This window comes from Cryptomeria japonica, chromosome 9, assembly GCF_030272615.1.
Source record: "Cryptomeria japonica chromosome 9, Sugi_1.0, whole genome shotgun sequence".
In the NCBI taxonomy this organism is placed as follows: domain Eukaryota; kingdom Viridiplantae; phylum Streptophyta; class Pinopsida; order Cupressales; family Cupressaceae; genus Cryptomeria; species Cryptomeria japonica.
This window is the reverse complement of record NC_081413.1, coordinates 731,601,186-731,619,856: the sequence shown is the minus strand read 5'-3', so window position 1 is coordinate 731,619,856 and position 18,671 is coordinate 731,601,186. Positions and strand designations below refer to the sequence as shown.

The 18,671-nt window shown below is 36.0% G+C and overlaps 1 protein-coding gene across 1 annotated transcript in view; it reads right to left on the bottom strand.

Annotated features, from left to right (window-relative positions):
* Positions 1-15,205, bottom strand: part of LOC131038678 (uncharacterized) — a 126,533-nt gene extending 111,328 nt beyond the window's left edge. The window contains exons 1-2 of the mRNA XM_057971194.2: positions 14,593-15,205; positions 13,349-13,454 (exon numbers count right to left, since the gene is read on the bottom strand). Coding sequence (XP_057827177.1) covers positions 13,349-13,454; positions 14,593-14,823 — 337 coding nt within the window. The 5' untranslated portion in view covers positions 14,824-15,205. The remainder of the gene's footprint in view (positions 1-13,348; positions 13,455-14,592) is intronic.
* Positions 15,206-18,671: the final 3,466 nt, after the last annotated feature.

Below are 18,671 nucleotides of genomic sequence, written 5' to 3'. Positions count from 1 at the left end.
GAAGTGCAAGTGAAGGCGATCTCCATCCAAGAGGCTCGAAGAGGAAAGAGAGACCTGAAAAGAGAGAATCTTCCAAGAAGAAGCAAGGGGCCAACCGAGATCGTTCATCCGGCACATCTTCTCGACCTGAGAAGAGGACACTTGAAGTGGAAGATTCTATGGAGTCAATGGTACAGAATGATAAAGAAGGACAGGCAACAGGTGGATCTCTTCAAGACAATGAGTTGCATGAAGATGGGGAAGATAATGAAGTAACATCTCCTCCTAGAGAAGAAGAATTGCCCAAGGAAATACAGGTTAAAGAGACAAGATCTGCCATCCCAGATTGGTTGAAGGAAAGATTAACTAAGGTGATCGTGATTGAGGACGAAGACAATGTAATTGACTTGGAGAGCCTTGTCGGACATTCCCAGGAAGTGACAGAAAAGAGGAAGGCTACCAAGATGTCCAAGATGATTAGAGATGAAACTGGATCCAGAAAGTTGCAGATAACTACACCGGCAGTAGACAAGTATGAAGGTGAGATCTTAGCAGAGGAATATGATATAGAGACATTTGAGCTAGGTCCATCCACAGCCGAGCAGACACTTGATGATGCCACCGATTCATTCGAGGCCTTGAAAGACAAACTTAGGGAAGAAATGGAGAAGAATAGGAAGCTTGAGAGAGAGATTGGTGCATGGAGAACATATTTCAGCCATCTCAATCAACCTTTAGGATGTCAGGATCCAGCAAGATCACCCATACAGGCACTTCCCCTTCAATCAATTGGTGAGGCAGAGAGATTCAGGAGTATGGTCCAGCGTATGAGTACTTGGATGGACAAATCTCATACAGTTGCCGTAGAATTTACAACAAGGATGATGAAGACTATTCATAGGGTTATCCAGATTCTTGAGATTATCCACAACTTGATGATAACAGTAGCTGCTTTTGCTCATACCAAAGAGGTTATCATTCCTGTCTTGAAAGTAATCAGACAAACATCGAGGAAGGTCTTAGCGCAGGAAAAGATCATGGATGGAGGACCTCATAGTTTGCTTCAGTGGTCAACCTTACTCCAGATGAGGGAAGTTCTCTTTGAGGACATCAGTACTAGATGTAGCCATGTTGAGGAGGTGATCAACCCGATCCAGGACAGAGTATTTGAGGTACTACGTACCATTCTTGGCAGGAGGATCGAAGTTGAGACAAATGTGGATTTGCAGGAATTGGAGGATAGAATCAAGGTCATCTTTTGCAAGGATGCCAATATCACAGATGAGCAACAGGACCAGATGTTTGCTACCATGCTCCTGATTGAAAAGACTAAAGAACTTGAACTTACATGGGACGTAGCTCTTCTAGATGCATTTGATCAGGTCATCCACTTGGAAGAAAGAATGAAGAATCTTCCCGAGATTCCAATTGCTGAGATCGAAGGAATCGTGTCAAGATTCATTGCATATGCTAAAAAAGAGAATTGGAAAGGGAATAAGATTCTAGATGAGAGGTTGTTATAGATGACATGGCACCTTAGTTGTCATTGGTTTATGTCTCCTAGATTTTCGTGCCAAATTTAATAATTGGCTATGCATTTAATGTTGTGCAATAAAAGGGGAACTTTTGTAACAAACCCTAATTAGGGTTTAGGTGTCATGATCTTGACCGTTGATCAGCTTTTTGATCTGGACCATTCATTGTAATTGAGGATGCTATTTATACCCTCATTTCATTTCATTTTCATAATAATTAGATGTAAGAAGAAGATTAGATTATTAATGTATTAGAGAGATTAGAGTTTAGAAGCAATTTACTTTTGTAGCAAGATTGAGCTTTGAAGAAAGAATTCAAACAATTGTTGTACATGATGACTTTGAAATCAATGAAATATTGAAGTTATGGTGTTTTGTTGCAATTCTCTTGGTTATTTTCATGGTTGTTCAATTTTCTTGAATCATTCTCAATCAAAGTAGTGTGTTAATTCGAAGGACAAAGTGTTGGACTTGATCTTTGGTAGGATTCGCTTTCCAAACCACTAGCTTCTTGCTGATTGTAGGAACGCCTTGCGTGGTCAACTGGAGAATACTTGAATCACTTAACCTTCAATCATTGTTGTATCTTGGATATGTACCTTCGTGGTAGTGTCTTTGATCTTTGATGTATTGAAAAATCATTTGTTACCTTAGAAGATCGCATCAATTTCAATTGAGTTGTTATTTTATGGCAAAATTGAAGTTGGTAGAATCTTGCCAAGTCTTGTCCACATTGAGTCATTCTTAGGGTTAGACTAGATTAGATCTCTTGCAAACTCTATCCTTTTGTCTTTTTTGAAAAGCTTCTTTAGTTTAGCAAAATCTTCGGCAACGTAAGGCCCCTTGAGGACACAGCAAATCACAACGACCACTGGTGCTTATCCACATGTAGAGACCCTACCAAAAAGAACATTGGAGTCATCCTAACTGATCCTTTTTGCGAATCTTCAGCAGTTAGCGACTTTATTCAAGAGAGGATAAGATGCCTTTGGGTATTTTATTCTGTGTATGATCGTGTACAAAATACACGTCAACAAGCCCTAGCCCAGACAGACAACTCACTCACTCAAAACCCTAAAAGCAGAGAGAAGAACAAGCAAAAACAAAAGCGAAAAAGAGGGGGTCCCCATTCTAATGGGGCGATGTGTGAAATGGTCACAACAGGTCCCTGTAAGGTGCAAGCATGATGGGCTTGGTGCCCTCTTCAAGCTCAATGATGTGCTCTATGCCTCTATCAGGAGGCCTACCAGGAGATATGTCACTAAACACCTTTGTATGCTTGACTCTAAGCTCCTAAATATCTGAATGGTAAGGTGTTTTATGTTGCTCCTCATAGGTAGGCATTAGTTTACACTCCGCTGCCCAATCCACCATGTCATGTCTGATAAGTCTCTCCATTCTTTTAGGACTGATTAATTTTAAGTTGCTGGCCTTGATAGCTTTAAGAACATGATTAGTCCCATCAACCTTGAATTTCATCTCCATATCTCTAAGGTTGAGTGTAAATTCACCTATTGCATGAAGCCATGTCATGCCAAGGACCACATCCATGTTTCCCATGTTAACCACATAAAAATCAGCTTTGAATTCATAATTATTGAGTTTCATGGGTAAGTCTGAAATCATTCTATCACAAGTCAGCACATTACCATCACCAACTTTCACCCTTATACCTTCAAACTCTTGAGTTTGAATCCCACGCTTCTCTACCAACTGTGCATCTATGAAATTATGAGTTGCACCTATATCAAGTAGAGAAATGACTCTTTGACCAGCCAAGAGTCCACGCAACCTAAAGGAACCTTCTCCCTGCATGCTAGACATATGAGCTTCCTGTAGATCAAATTTCCCTTCATTTTCAACTCCCTTCTTTGAATTTTCAGTCTCTGAATCATCTTGATCAGCTAGCTGGTCTGTGTTATCGGTCATGTTTTCTCCCTCATAAAACCACTCCATATGCCTATTTTGACCCTTAGGTTTGAGGGGACAATCATGGTTTTGATCATAAGGGCCTTTGCAATGAAAACACAGTTTCCTTCTACGCAAGTCATTAAGTGTTTCCCTATCCAAAGGTGCTGCAAACTTCTTCTTTTGGTCCACATTTTCTGATTTCTTTGGATCAGACTTGTTGTCATTAAATGATGAGGACGGTTTTGAGTTGTTTGGAGTGAACCTACTACGAGGAGTGGTAAGTTCCATGCTACGTGCCTTGCTCATGGCTTCTTGCAAGGTAGGGGGATCAAAAGCCTTAATCCAACCCTTCATAGGCTCATAAAGACCTTCAACAAAAAGAATGACCAGCCTTCTCTCTGAGATGTTAGTTACCATAACTGAAAGCTTCTGAAATTCACTAATGTAAGATTCACAGCTGCCCATTTGTTTCAGCTGAGCTAAATCCCTTAAATACAACTCTGGATCTCTTTTATCAAAACGCTCAACCAATCTATCAGTGAATTCTTCGTATGTAGTAATAAGGTCATGATGTAAAGTAACCATCCCATGGTGCCACCAGTCATGAGCTACCCCATCCAAATGCAAAGCTGCAAACTTAATAGCATCTTCTTCTGACATAGGACGCAGGGTCAAGAAGGTATCCAGTTTGCTAATCCAAGCTCTAGCTGTAACTCTACCGCTGCCATCAAAAGTAGAAAATATGAGCTTGTTGATTGCATATTTGAGATCATTAGTTTTGTTCCAAGGTTTCCTGACATTCCAATTCCACTTCTTGTTGTGTTCCCTCTTCTGACTCATAAACCTGTCAAAGTTAAGATGTTCTTTAACTCTTGGTGGAAATACATCCCATTCATCATGAAGTGTGGTCACGTTAACCGTAAAGGTCACCTCATCTTCCTCCTCAGCCACGTCCTCTTCTTCAAGTTCATTTCTAACAAAGGTTGGGTGTGTAGACCTATCATTGGTGTGTGTGGGAGTCACTCTTGCCCTTGGGCGACCAGCAACACTACCATTTTCCTCTTAGTTCTGATTATACCCCCTTGCCATAGTGGACTGGTGTATTGCTGTAGTCAACTGCTGCAACACATTTGCCACTTGTCGCTGCCATGTTACTAAACCCCTCATAATAAGGCTCACCATCATTCATGTCCCCCATAATTTCCAAGGGTATTTCTTCAGTTTGATCAATATCACCCTGTAAACCAGGTCTCCTGCGTGTGTAATACCTATGAAGCCCAGTCTGTTGTTGATGCATAAAAAATTCTAACCCTCCAGGAAGGCAGCATCAAAGCTCTGATACCACTATAAAAACCTTGCTGGTTCTAACTTTCCTGAAATGCTATTGCTGTTGTGTTTTTGGATTTTCAAAGTTTTTGAACAAATTTAAAGTATAAAATAACACATGTGCCTGGCAAGAAATGCACATAAAACCAAATAGAACTAAAATTGAAAGCAAGTGCAACTATATTATGAATAAGATACCTGATACAATAAATCCTACTACTAATTGCATACCCATGGGTCCTTAGCTTATTTTAAATGAAGAAATTTGGTGTTTGCCAGCCAAAACTGGGTAACTGACCAAAATGGCCATACAAGTCTGGAAAGCAATTTCTCTAGGCCAGAAAGTAGACAAATCAACCTATCAGAGCTAGGCATTGGGGAATGTCCCTCTAAACTGCAAGAAAGGGAGGCGTTTCAGCCTCCAACCAAAAACGCCCAATCTGGGACCCCCACGTGCTAAGCTGAAATGGTACGGCCAGCAAGAAAACTTGTACGGTTGGTTATTGAATTGATGCTATGCTGTTGATGAGGTGTCTAACCTAAAATGCCTCCTTATTCCAAATCTGCAAATAACTAACACAAATAACCTCTGATGAAGCATCTGAAAACTTGTGTGAAGCCCTCCCAATTTGCAATAATTCAATTGATCTTTCACAGCCTCAGAATCACAGATCCATGAAGAATGAACGTTCTTCAATAGCAAACCCTCTAAAACCCTTGTCCCAGACAATCCATAGAGAAAATACAAGCAATGTCAAATAATAAATAATAATGTTTGAATTGTTTCCAAATCCCTTATAACCCCCAATTAGCACGATTTTCAATATGTATGCCTAATTGCATTTTAAATACATTAAAATGTATTTTAATCAATTTGCATAACTCTACTCAACTTGGGCGCCATATTTCACTTAAGTGATTTTAATTATATCACTTTATAATATTAAGTGGTTATAAAAGATATTAAAGTCACTTTATGACTTTATAATAACCTTATAAGTTAATTAACTTAACCACTAGAATATTAATATCTCCTTCAATATTCAGTCTTTTGACATGTCATCAGAAGCTGGAGTCAACGCTGAATAACCCCCATGTGTCCAGGTGCCTTGACTAAACATAGCACAACTGCCAGATTGACTTGCTGCAACTAACCCCACACACCAACTGCTAAGGCCTTGGAACTCAACCCAAGACTGAACTGAAGAAGTGGAACTGCCACTGAGACTCTCTATACAGAATGTTAGCCTACAGGAGTCCAAAATAATAGGCTAACCCATCAGTCACAGAGACTGACTAGGGTGGGGACATCACAAGCCATATCCCATTGTACCACGCACATATCTCAATATATGTTTAGCTGCAACAAAATGAATCTGTCTAGGCTCACACATGAACTAACTGAGAATGTTAACAGCATAACATATGTCAGGCCTAGTATTGACTAAGTACATCAAAGATCCAATCAATTGCCTATACATAGTAGGATCAACTAAGTCTGAACTAGCTGCAACCTCATGTAACCTTTTCAGATTTGCTTCCATGGGAGTTGCCATAGACTTGCAATCTAACATACCAAATCGTTTCAAAAGGTCAATGGCATATTTCCCTTAACTCAATATGTGACTTCATTGAGTCTTTGCCACACTTCTAAACCAAGAAAATAATGCATCAAACCAAGATCTTTCATCTTGAATTCAAAAGCTAACTCTTTCTTACATCTAGCAATGAGATCATCCTCTCCAGTAAGAAATAAATCATCAACATATAGAACTAAAATTAAGGCTTTATCATCAATTACCTTGTAGTAGATATTTAGATCTGTATCATTTTTGAGAAAACCCAAGCTCAACAAATACTAATCAATTCTTTCATACAAAGCACGCAGAGCTTGCTTAAGGCCATACAAAGCCTTTTTCAATCTGCATACATGCGACTCTTTCTCATGGATCACAAAACCATTTGGCTGCTCAATAAAAAATTCTTCTTCAATTACACCATTCAAAAATGTTGTCTTTACATCCATCTGATGTAATTTCCACCCTTTAACAGCTGCAATAGCAATAATAGTTCTAATAGAAGTATATCGAGCTACAGGAGCAAAGGTCTCCTCATAGTCTATACCTTCCTTTTGAGAAAAACCTCTAGCTACGAATCTAGCTTTATATTTTTCAACACTTCCATCAGTTGCATGTTTAATTTTGAACACCCACTTAGAAGAAACAACAGATTTACTTTTGGGCCTAAGAACTACGTCCCACACATCATTCTTGATTATGAATTGGTACTCCTCCATCATGGCATCCTTCCATACTTGCTGCTTTGAAGCCTCTTCAAAACTTGAAGGCTCAGATGCTATAATATGACTCATCAAAGCAACATATCCTGCAAACTTATGAGGTCTTTTACTTTCCCTGAAAGTACCACGTGGGGCTGCATATTTTTCAGCCTCTTGCATAGTATGCCTAGCCCACAAAGGTCTCTTCTTATCAACTGAAGCATTACTTGGACCAGCAGTAGTATCTATGGGATCAATAGGATCGATAGGATCAACAGAATCTTCTAACTCAATAGTCTCCCTCTGAATCTCTGAAGGGGAATCCAAGACAGCCATATCCATATCTTGAGAAGGCACAAAATCTTCTCTATCAATTTCCATATTAGATTCTTTAGACCTTTTGCAAGCTACATCTTCTTCAAAAGAGACATCTCTGCTGATTTCAATTTGCTTTTGACCTAGAATGTAAATTCTGTATGCTTTTGATGATTCACTATAACCAACAAAAATGCCTTTCTTTCCTGAAGGTTCTAACTTAGTTCTCTTATCTTTTGGAATATGAATATACACTGGACATCCAAAAATTCTGAGATGACTAATATCTGGTTTGGAACCTATGAAAGCTTCTTCAGGTGTCAAATTATCTAGAATTTGATGAGGACTACGATTCTGAATATAAACAGTTGTCCTGCAAGCTTCTGCCCAAAAAAATATTTGAAGACCTTGATCGTGGATCATGGCTTTTGTTGCCTCAACAATAGACCTGTTCTTTCTTTCAACAATTCCATTTTGTTGAGGATTATAAGGGAAACAAAACTCCCTCTTAATCCCAACTTCAATACAAAAATTTTGAAATAAACCGTAAGTATATTCACCCCCATTGTCAGATCTTAAAACTTTGATCCTCTTATCAGACAAATTCTCTACTAGAGCTTTGAACTCTATAAATCTAGACAGCACTTCATCAGATTCTTTAGATTTCAAAAAGTATATCCATGTCTTACGAGAGAAATCATCAATGAAAGTAACATAGTACCAAAAACCACTTAACAAAGCAACAGACATAGGACCACACAAATCAGAATGAATCAGCTCTAAAATTTCTTTTGCTCCACTTTCACAAGAGTGAAAATGACTTTTAATGTTCTTACCTAGAGCACATCCTTTGCAGACGCCATCATGATCTTGATTGAGCTTAGGAAGACCAATGACCATCTTCTCCAAGGAGGAAAGAGTTCTGAAATTTAGATGAGTAAATCTTTTATGCCACAGCTCATTAGAAGTCATTGAATCATGAGCTAAGACATGAACAGGACGAGCTGAAAGTCTGTATAGACTGTCATGACGAAAACCAATCTCACGAGTTGTCTTGATGCTAGAGTTCTTCTTCCATGCAAGAACTTTGCCTTCAGCAAATGCAACCTGATATCCTTTATCTTCCAAAGCTGAGATAGAAATCAGATTTCTCTTGATTCCAGGAACAAATAGCACATCACTCAGATGAAAAGGAATTCCAGAATCCAAATGAAAAGAAGTGGTACCAGCTCCTTTCACAGAATAACAAGCATCATCACCAATGATAACATGCAAGTGAGAATCCTCTTCAATCAAATTCGAGAGATGTTCAAGATATCCAGTAATATGACGAGAAGCTCCACTATCAATCAGCTAAGTATTACTATCAGAGGGAACATTACTTGAAAGGGCAGAAATAAATAAGAAACCCTCTGAATTTTCACTTGATTCTCTAAGAGGAGAAGCATGTTCAACATTTGTTGCAACAGCTTGATGCTTGGGCCTTGAAGGACATTCTCTAGCAAAGTGACCAAATTTGTCACATCTGAAGCATTGAACTCTAGAGAGATCCTTTCTCTTCTTAGATTCAGGAGCTGAATCAGAATTCTTATCTTTGTTTCTTTTTAAGTTCCCTTTCCTCCCTTTTCTTCAAGAAGTATGGGCAGCAAGAACATGATCTTCTTCATGATGAGATTTTCAACCAATTCCTCTTGCCTCCAATCTGCATTGCTCTTGAATGCAATCTACTCGCAATTGATCAAACTTGGGTAGCTCATTTCTTCCACTAATACCTTGAATGAAAGATTCCCAAGAGTGAGGAAGGCCATTAATGGCCAGCATAACCAGGTCTTTATCCTCAATAGAATCTCCAATAGCATTGAGTTGATCCTTTAATTCTGTAATCTTCATAAAGAAAGAAACAACAAATTCACCTCTAGTCATTTTAATATGAAGGAGTTGACGTCTCAATGCTAAAGCTCTGCTAGTACTATTGAATTCATACAAACTTTGAAGGCACTCGAACATATCTTTGACTGAATTCAACTTGGATATAACAAGTACTAGATGATCCTTAACAGAATCAATTAGAATCTTTTTTGCCATGAGATTATTCTTTCTCCATTGTGCTTTCTCGGTGTCATCTGAAGGTTCATCAACAACAGACTTCACATAGTTGAGAAGATCATTCTCTTCAAGCACAATAAGGATCCTGAATTTCCATGAAGTGTAATTAGCTACACCATCCAATCTATCTTCAACTTTGAGTCCATTCACCATGATGGAAAACTTGAAATAAACAGACTAATGCTCAAGCAAAGAAAATTTCAAAACTAAGTAATCTGGTTCTGGATCTTTTCTTTAGACCCGCTCTGATACCATGTTAAATTAGAACCAAAAAGATAAAAATTCAGAATCTGAAAATATAAAACAAGAGACACAAAGATTTATCCTGGGAAAACTCTCCACCTGAGGGTGAAAAACCCAGCCATGTCAAAATTGAATTTTATTATCAATATGAATCTGATACAATGCTTTTAAGCCGAATAAGCAATGATTGTTATCACTTTAACAATCAATACTAATAGTATAAGTCAAGAAGCTTTCTGAAAATGATGACTTCTACCTTACATTCAGAATATGTTCTTTCTACAACAAGATGACATCACATATCAATTGAACATAGAAGGATTATACTGAAAGATCGAAAGCTACAAGATAGCTGAAGACGATATCATTCCTTCAAATACGTTCACAAAAGATCACTGAAAGCATATAATAAAATTGCCTTGCTTAAAAATTACTTTGCACTCCCAGTACAACCTGTTACAAAACACGTGAAGAAGAAAGAACAAGAGCACGAAACAATATATCTCGAGAGGACGGAAGATGGAAAGCAAAGACATCAAGAATTCGGTGATAGTTACAAAAAAACTTGAAACTCCTCCCGCACCGACAAGAGACACCAAGGCGATGACACGCATGAAACTTACACTGATGAAGCTTACACGGATAAAGACAAGAAAGAATTTATTCCCGTAAGAAATACAAGGAGAATATCATACATGCAAAAATCAATTGCAAGAAGAGTGTTGATCAGTACAAAAAGAACTGAAACACTTCCAGTAAAGTCACAATGAATAGAGCTCAAATTTATGAAGTGAGCAAAGATGCAGCAAAGCAAAGAGAATTCCACAACCACGGTAGGAAACGATATCTACTGAAGTTACAAACATTAACATCCATGAATTGACATGGAGATCAATCAGTCAACAGACCAGTTCATGAGAGTAGTCATTGGGTCTTTGAGGAGATCGATCAACCATATAATATAAGTTTTAATATCATAGCATCGTTTAACATGATTAATGAATTTAATGTTATTATTAACATATATAATTTTTAATGCATCCTTTGTACATTGTTAATTATAACATTAATCAATATATAAAATGTAAATTAATAATGTGATATCATTTTTAAATAACAATGTAATATAATAATTTTAATATGATTTTACATATTATATGACAAAAATATATTAATATATTAATAAGTTTCCGGGACAGGGGGACGAGTTTCCGGGACGGTAATTTTTTTTGCCAAATTTGGGGACGGGGGCGGACGGCAATGGGGACGGCTATATAAAATATAGGGAAAATTTAAAATATATAGGAAAATTCTAAATGTTCATATGAAAACATGGATAAAGCATGCATCTATACATTATATTCATATAAAAACATGGATATAGCATGTGTATGATACTATGAAAACATTTTAGAATGCAAACATCAAACATACAACATTATCAATAGACTCAATACTCAATATGCACTCATAATTCAGAATTTCAATTCATTCACATTGTCAATATGTATATCATAATAGATATTAAAGAAATAACATACAAAATGCCCAAAGGCTACACTGCTGCCATATTGTTTAATTGTCAATTGCGATATGGAAATCAAAATAGTACTAAGTAAATACTAAAAAGCAAAGTATAATATTTATTATTTAATATTTTATTATTTAATTTATTTTCTATTTATAAATTTTAAAATTTATAATATGAATTAATTTAAATTTTAAAATTATAAATATTTGATATGAATTAATAAATTTAATGTTGCCTTTTAATTTTTGATAGAGGGCCCATGTTAGAAAAATATAGATAGTCGTATTTTGATTTCATAACTATTCAAATTCAATAATAAAAAAATTCATAGTAGTTTTTTTTATTTTTTCAATATAGAGGGTCCATGTTAGAAAAATATAGATAGTCGTATTTTCAATAATTTTTTATAACTATTTTGAAAAATTTGAATTGATAGAGGGCCCAAGTTAGAAAAATTTAAAAAAATTGAAAATACGACTTTTTTTTATTTTTTTTATATTTTTCCCTAGCTCTAGATGTGGGGGACGTCTAGCCGTCCCCAATCCGTCCCCAGCCGTCCCCAGGACGTACGGACGTCCTCTACAGCTAGGGAAGTCGTCCCCCCGTTTCAGGGACGTCCCCTCAAAATTCTGACAATTTGGGGAAAGGGGAGGACGTCCCCTGGCCATCCCCACGTCCCCGGGACTGGGACGGGGGTTTTCAGGTAGGGGACGCGTCCCCAGGTTTTGTAGTTTAACAGCAATAAAGATCATTATGTAGCGATCCAAGACAAAGACAGACAAAGAATTGTCGATGCTGACATTTATTGAAAGAGAAAACAGTTAATTACAACAGACGCATAATATAAAGGTGATTAATAAAGGATTGCATTAAAAGTGACAACGCTTAATGAAGGAGATGGATCATTGGCTGTATAATAGCCATTTTGACGGACCAGCTTTTGGGATACATTAGAATAACATGTACAAGATAGCAAGAGGTGCGACTTCTTAATGATAGCGGAGATTTCCTTAATGAACAATAAAGCGGTTTGTTAAAACAAATAAATCAACAGGTGTGATTTCATATTCCATGGAAGACCACGTTTCTAGTGTAGCTAGTGAACGTCGATAACATAGCATGTTAATCAGTGATTAGTCATGCGATGGATTAAGGGACAAATCTCCTCCCGAGGACCACTACCGTGAGGAGAGTCGTAACCTTTCACAACTGATGGAGGAATATAAAGCAACAACACCTTGTGATCTAGAGAAGGCATCGAAGGAGAAGAATCTTCAAACACAAATAAAAAGATACTAACCAGCAAATCTGGATATACAGTCTAAATAGGGTGGTGTGAAATATAAGACAAGATCAGAGAATCAGATCGAAAAGGAATTAGGAGAAAGGGACTGCAGATTATTCCGGTCCGGAAATACTAAATAGCAAGATAATCAATAATATAATTCAGAATGACAACTACTTATAATGTATATAATACAAAGTGATACGGCCATAACTTTGTCCTAAGTCTTGAACAGTTCCAATTCTTCTATTCCCCAATGAAGATGGCTGCTGTTAGGGAGAGAGAGAGTAAATCCACTCCAAGATGAAAGAGCCCCAAGGATGAAAGGACTGATGTTCCTGGGTCCCTGACATCTGGGCTGAATTAGGGAGATGGTGTCATAGCACCCTAGACAAGCCAATGCCCTCTTCTGGGATTAAGAATGAGAAGGGATTAGGAATTAGGACTGGAGTAATGACAATATTAAGTTAAATTATAGGCAACTTTAATTATCTACTCTGAATTAATGTAATATACTAGGCAGTAATATATGTTGCTCTTTGGGAATTGACAGCCTCCTTATAGGGGACATTACAGTTGATCCTTGTGACATTGAGAATGATATCAAATTTAGATATGATATGAAAAATTGTTCAAATATGAGTGTGTTCTGGGAAAACAAAAGAAGTCGATTATAAATTGTCAGGGATATTACAAATCTTCATGAAGCAAGATGACAAAATATAGCCCAATACCAAAAATCAGCCCTCTATAAGTTCCCTAGGCTGCTAAGTAGATCTGCTTTAACTATTTAAAAAACAAAGAAGACCCTATTTTCTTACAGAATGTATAAAACATACCTGTTGCCAAACACAGGGCATCCGGTGAAAAGCAAAGCCCTGTGACTGCATCAGCATGTCCCTTCAATGTATTCAGATCCAAAGGGTGATGGCGCCGGGCTTGCACCTGCCATATTTATACCAAAGTACCATGAAACAATTAAAACCCTCAAAAGTTAATCAACAAGAACACGGTAAAATAAACAGTGTTTAGGAAAGTGCTACCTCCATTTAAAACTGTTTAATGCTATAGTTGATCAATATCAAGATTATTCTTAATGAAAACGTTGAATAGAATGAAATTTAGTGTTCAAGACATTGGCACATTCATTGCAGATCGCTGGGTCAAAATCTCAGAAACGGTGATAAAATGTTAAGAACAACTAATTTATGAATCCAACTCACCGCATGAAACAAGAACTTACCGGTCTCAGCAGTATCCTTACTAAAAAGAATGGCATCATCAAATTGGAAAAGCTTAAAAAGTTTAAAACTACGGAGCTTTTGTAGTGGAGCTAAAGGACTATAACTAACCAATCTCGGCAGTATCCTTACCAAAAAAGAACTGCATCACTAAATAGGCTGAACTCAAGAGTTAAAAATACCAGGGATTCCATGACAGAACTAGAAGAATATGATAACCAATCTCAGCAGTATTCTTACTGAAAAGAATGGCATCACCAAACGGGAAAACTCAGGAGGAAGAACATCAAGACTTTCATAACTGAACTGAATATTCATTCCCACAAAAAGAGTTGATAAATGTTGAATTAAATAAAATAATGCATTCAACTCGATGGGTGTTGTGTATCCAATGGGCAATGCCAGCTGCAAGTCCAAAAGATATCCCAATTACTGGCACCCCACAAGGAAAATTTAATATCCTAGTTAGTGGAATTCAACAGGGATACTTTAGATATCCTTGTTAGTGACACCCCAAAATTAAACATGATAGAATATTGAAATTGGGTAAAGTACTATATCTCGCTTGCTGAATGTATCTTAAATTTTAATTCCTAAAACTTCCCTTCTTCATGGCTTCTTGGCTAGGTACCCTACACTGGTAATTTACTAAATAAAAAATAGAAAAAAAAAACAATGGCATTATTATCCAATTTGAATCGAATGATCCAATTAGATAAATAAAAGGCAAATCGTGGAATTTATCAAATCTAAAACGAAAAAATGAAAAACAAGGCCACTGTTGCTCAGCTGATCCATCCTATCCATAAATATAAGCAACTAAAGGGAGGCCATTTTGTTACCTTGTCAGCAGCTGAAACATTGGATTTAGGGTTTACTTTCTTCAAAGGCTTCGAATTTTTATGACTGGTGGTAGTGACTTCTGGATGCAGTTCTGCCGCTGTTTTAACCTCTTCCCTTTTTCTTCTTAAATAAAAAGCAAAGAACAATGCCACAGATAAACCCCCAATAAGCCCTGATATGACGATACTCGTTGCAGCAGATCCTAAACCTTCTCCGTTAGCAGAAGCCATTGAGATTATTTTTTATAATTATAAAAACAAATATCTGGATAAGTACTTTTTATTGTCGGATCCTTCAAATAAAAAACCAAGGATCTTGGTCACAAGAAAAGTCACAGATTTTGGTGACAGGAAAATTAAAAGGTCGAAGATCTTGTTCACACAAAAACAAAAAAAGGCTGTTGTTATTCTTAATTGTAGTAGATTTTAAACTGCTATCGCTGAATTTAATTCAATTGGAAAAATAGGGGCGCGAAGTTCAAGTATGGCTGACGTTTTGATCAAAACGAAAAGATCTTCGGTTTTTAGTTTTAGGCGTGTTGACGATTTGTTTGAGACAATTACCACAAACGTTTTCGCGATTGTTTACGATCTGGACAGAGTTATCATAAACGTTTAATTACTATGTTATATCCTGAAGTCTGAATTTAATTAACATTTGCCGTCAAATGAAAATATTTTGGTGATAAATTTAATTTTTCTTATGTTTCAATTGTGGCAATGACTAATGTAAATAAACAAGGTTGTAGTGCTCAAAGTTCTGCAAAATGACCTATAGAAGGATTGAGAGTAACAACTATTGAGAGTAAATTTTTATTTATGTTTTAATCTTTGATATTAATGTCCATCTCGTGGATATAAATCTAGAGGAGCAATTTCAATAGCTATCAAATAAGAAGGTATTATCAAATAAGAAGGTATGTGATAGAAATTTTTCTCTTGTTCCTCTATTACGAATGTCTATTATTTTTTCTATCATTTCTCTACTACGATGTCTATTTACATTTCAATTGAAAATGGTTTAGTATTGTTATTTGTTAATAGAGTTGGTGAATAAATTGGTTTTCATTATATTAGTAGTATTCACGAATTAATTATTCTAATAACAATACTTTAAATCAAATTTGTCAAATTTAAGTTAATGGGTTTTTGAATTTATGAGTTTTATATATTTAGGTCAATGAAAGAATAGCAAAAAAAAAAATTATTTAGAGCTGACACTTTTTTTAAATATAACGATTAAATAAAACATATAGTAAACACTCTTAAACATTGATGAAGGAAAAAAATTCAAATCTTCTTTGAGCAAGAAGATCATTGGAGTTGAGGTTGACAATGAACTGGTTGATGAAGATGTGAATGAATGGGATGGTTATTGGGATGGAGAAGAGGGAGACCTTTTATAAGATTTGTTGATTGAGTCTTGTTTAAAGGATCTGTTGTTTGCCTCTCATATTGACAATAAGAATGATATTGAGGAGGATTTTATTAGATCTTTGAGTAGTGTTCCTACGCAAGGGCATGTATAAGCTTTCTTCTCTCCCATATAGGTGTCGCTAATTCTACAACCTAGATCTATTTTAGGTTCACCTTGATCAACCCCTACAAGGATATTATTTTGGTCACATCATATTTTATTGTCCTAGTGAAAGATGGGGATGTAATTAGTTGTTAGGAAGTCATATAGGGGCCATGAAAAAAACCAAGGTTATTGTCTAGTTGCTAGTCCTAATGAAGTAGCAAAGAGGTTTTAATGGCCTATTAAATATTCATCATTTGTTGCACCTCTTAGTAATGGCAATCCTAGGACTTTAGGTCCCCTTTTTATCCTGACTTTGCAAGCTTTTGATCTAAACTTGCAAGTTGACTCTTCATATGATCTAGCTAGTAAGATGAATATTCAAAGCCTTGATTTTATAAATATTGTACATGTTGTGGTTTTTTCAATTGAACTTTTGGTGGGTGGTTCCTCTTTTGATTAAACCGTGGATATTTTTGTCCTAAGTGTGGGTGAAGCTTCTTATGACTTGAATAGATCAACCACTATTTTGAGGGTTCATGGTGTCATATAGATAGAGCTACTGCTTGCATGGGGAATCCTCTCATTGGGAGATTCTTTGGATTTCATTTGGATATTGATGTTGTATAATGTTAGCTTCTAAGAGATGATGACTTTCTAGTGGCATTCAGATGGTTGTCGTGATTTACATAAATTTCATTCTTCTCTTTCCAAACCTTTGAGGATATTATGAGGATCCTACCAAGTGATACTTGGTTCCATGATAAATCTAATCTTCTTGTTTTTTTAACGATCATTTATTGAATTTGATGCTTCCAAAGAAGACTTTAATAGTGTTTATATTTGGGTTAAGCTCCTAAGACTTCCATTAGAATATTGGGAGGAACGGATCATGTGAGGCATTTATATTTCTCTTGGTAATTTTTATCTATTTTTAATATCATAAAATTTATGAAATATTTGGGTTTTTCTAGATATTACATGAATGTTGATATCGATAAGCTACTACCAAATTCCATTAAATTATGCCTAAAACTTCGTGTTTAGGAGTAGAAAATCTAATATGAATCCTCCTTAAAAAAATATCTTCATTTCCATAAAGCTATGAACTCCTCCTATTCATGCAAAGATATCAAAAAGATTTGTCATATTTAGAAAATAAGCATCATTATGTCTTCTATTCATGGGAAATAGTTTCAAGTTTTTGAAGGCAAGTTAGATATTGATGAGAATTGTATTATGAGGAATGAAGGGAAGGATTTGGAGACTATAGTTGTAGGTCCCATAGGGAATGCATGAGTATCTCCATTTAAGGATGAGAGGAAATTAAATGATGTGCATATGTGTCCTTTTGTTGAACCTAGTTCTTCTCTAAGATCTTTCTCATGAACTTGGTATATAAACTTGATGTGCCTATGTGTCATTTTGTTGTGCCTGGGTGAGTCCAAAAAATACTTTTGATTAAATTCTTTCATATCAAATTGTAGATGCTTTATTAGACCTCTTACAATGTCATATATGTCTATAAAATATTTTACAACATCATAAAATATTATAGATTCCCTTCCACTCCATGACAAGCATCTAATGATGACTAACAATGCTTCTTACCACATTATACTCCTTACAAACAATATTATCTTGTTTAGAATAATATTTCATGTCATGTGTTCCTTTACCTCCCACATAAGCATCCAATTTCACTCATTTTATGATCCTTGTAGATCCTATAAGGAAGTTAAGTAGCGAAACAACTTCCTACACTAACCTTGAGAGGAGGGTAATGCAAAAACTTTTATAAAAACCTTACAACAATTACAAAAACTTAAAAAGAAATAAATATAATAGCATGCATACCACAACACAATAATTTACATGGGGAAAACCCTTTTTGAAGAAAAACCCCACACTCCAAAAGCCGCCTAATGTATTATTTAGAAATCAATAACAAATTACAATATACTTGCAGAGCAATCTTTTCACAAGAGTATCACCAACAAGATATTTAGAGGTAACTCAGTAGCTATAAGACTCTTACATAGAACCTCCATCTAACACGTCTCACATATAGAAGATGCAATACATGAAAATGTCAAAAGGTATTACAAAACCATGGGCTAAAACCACCCAATAAAGTGGCATCCATCTTATCTCCAATCTTAGATGCCCTCTAATATGTCAAAACACACATCAACAGATGTACCTTCCTTTTACAACTCATTTGTGTCTGACACATTTTTATATTTCCTATTTCAAGAGACCCAACTTCCGAAGGCCATAACTTTTGAACCGAGTGTCTTATTAACGAAACATTAGAACCACCAAAAAGCTTGAGATGTGCTCTATCAAGCTATAACTAGTTACACTAGTTATAGACACTTTCACGTTGTTTTGGAGCCTCTATAGACCTCAAAATTGACTCCAAAACTTTTGTTCACAACTTTTGAAAATGAAAACTTTAATATCTTTAAATCCAGACATGATCTTGCGACAAAAAATTACCTACATGCTTATCTAGCCAATTTAAATCTTTGGAGAAAATTTGGACCAATTCATGCTC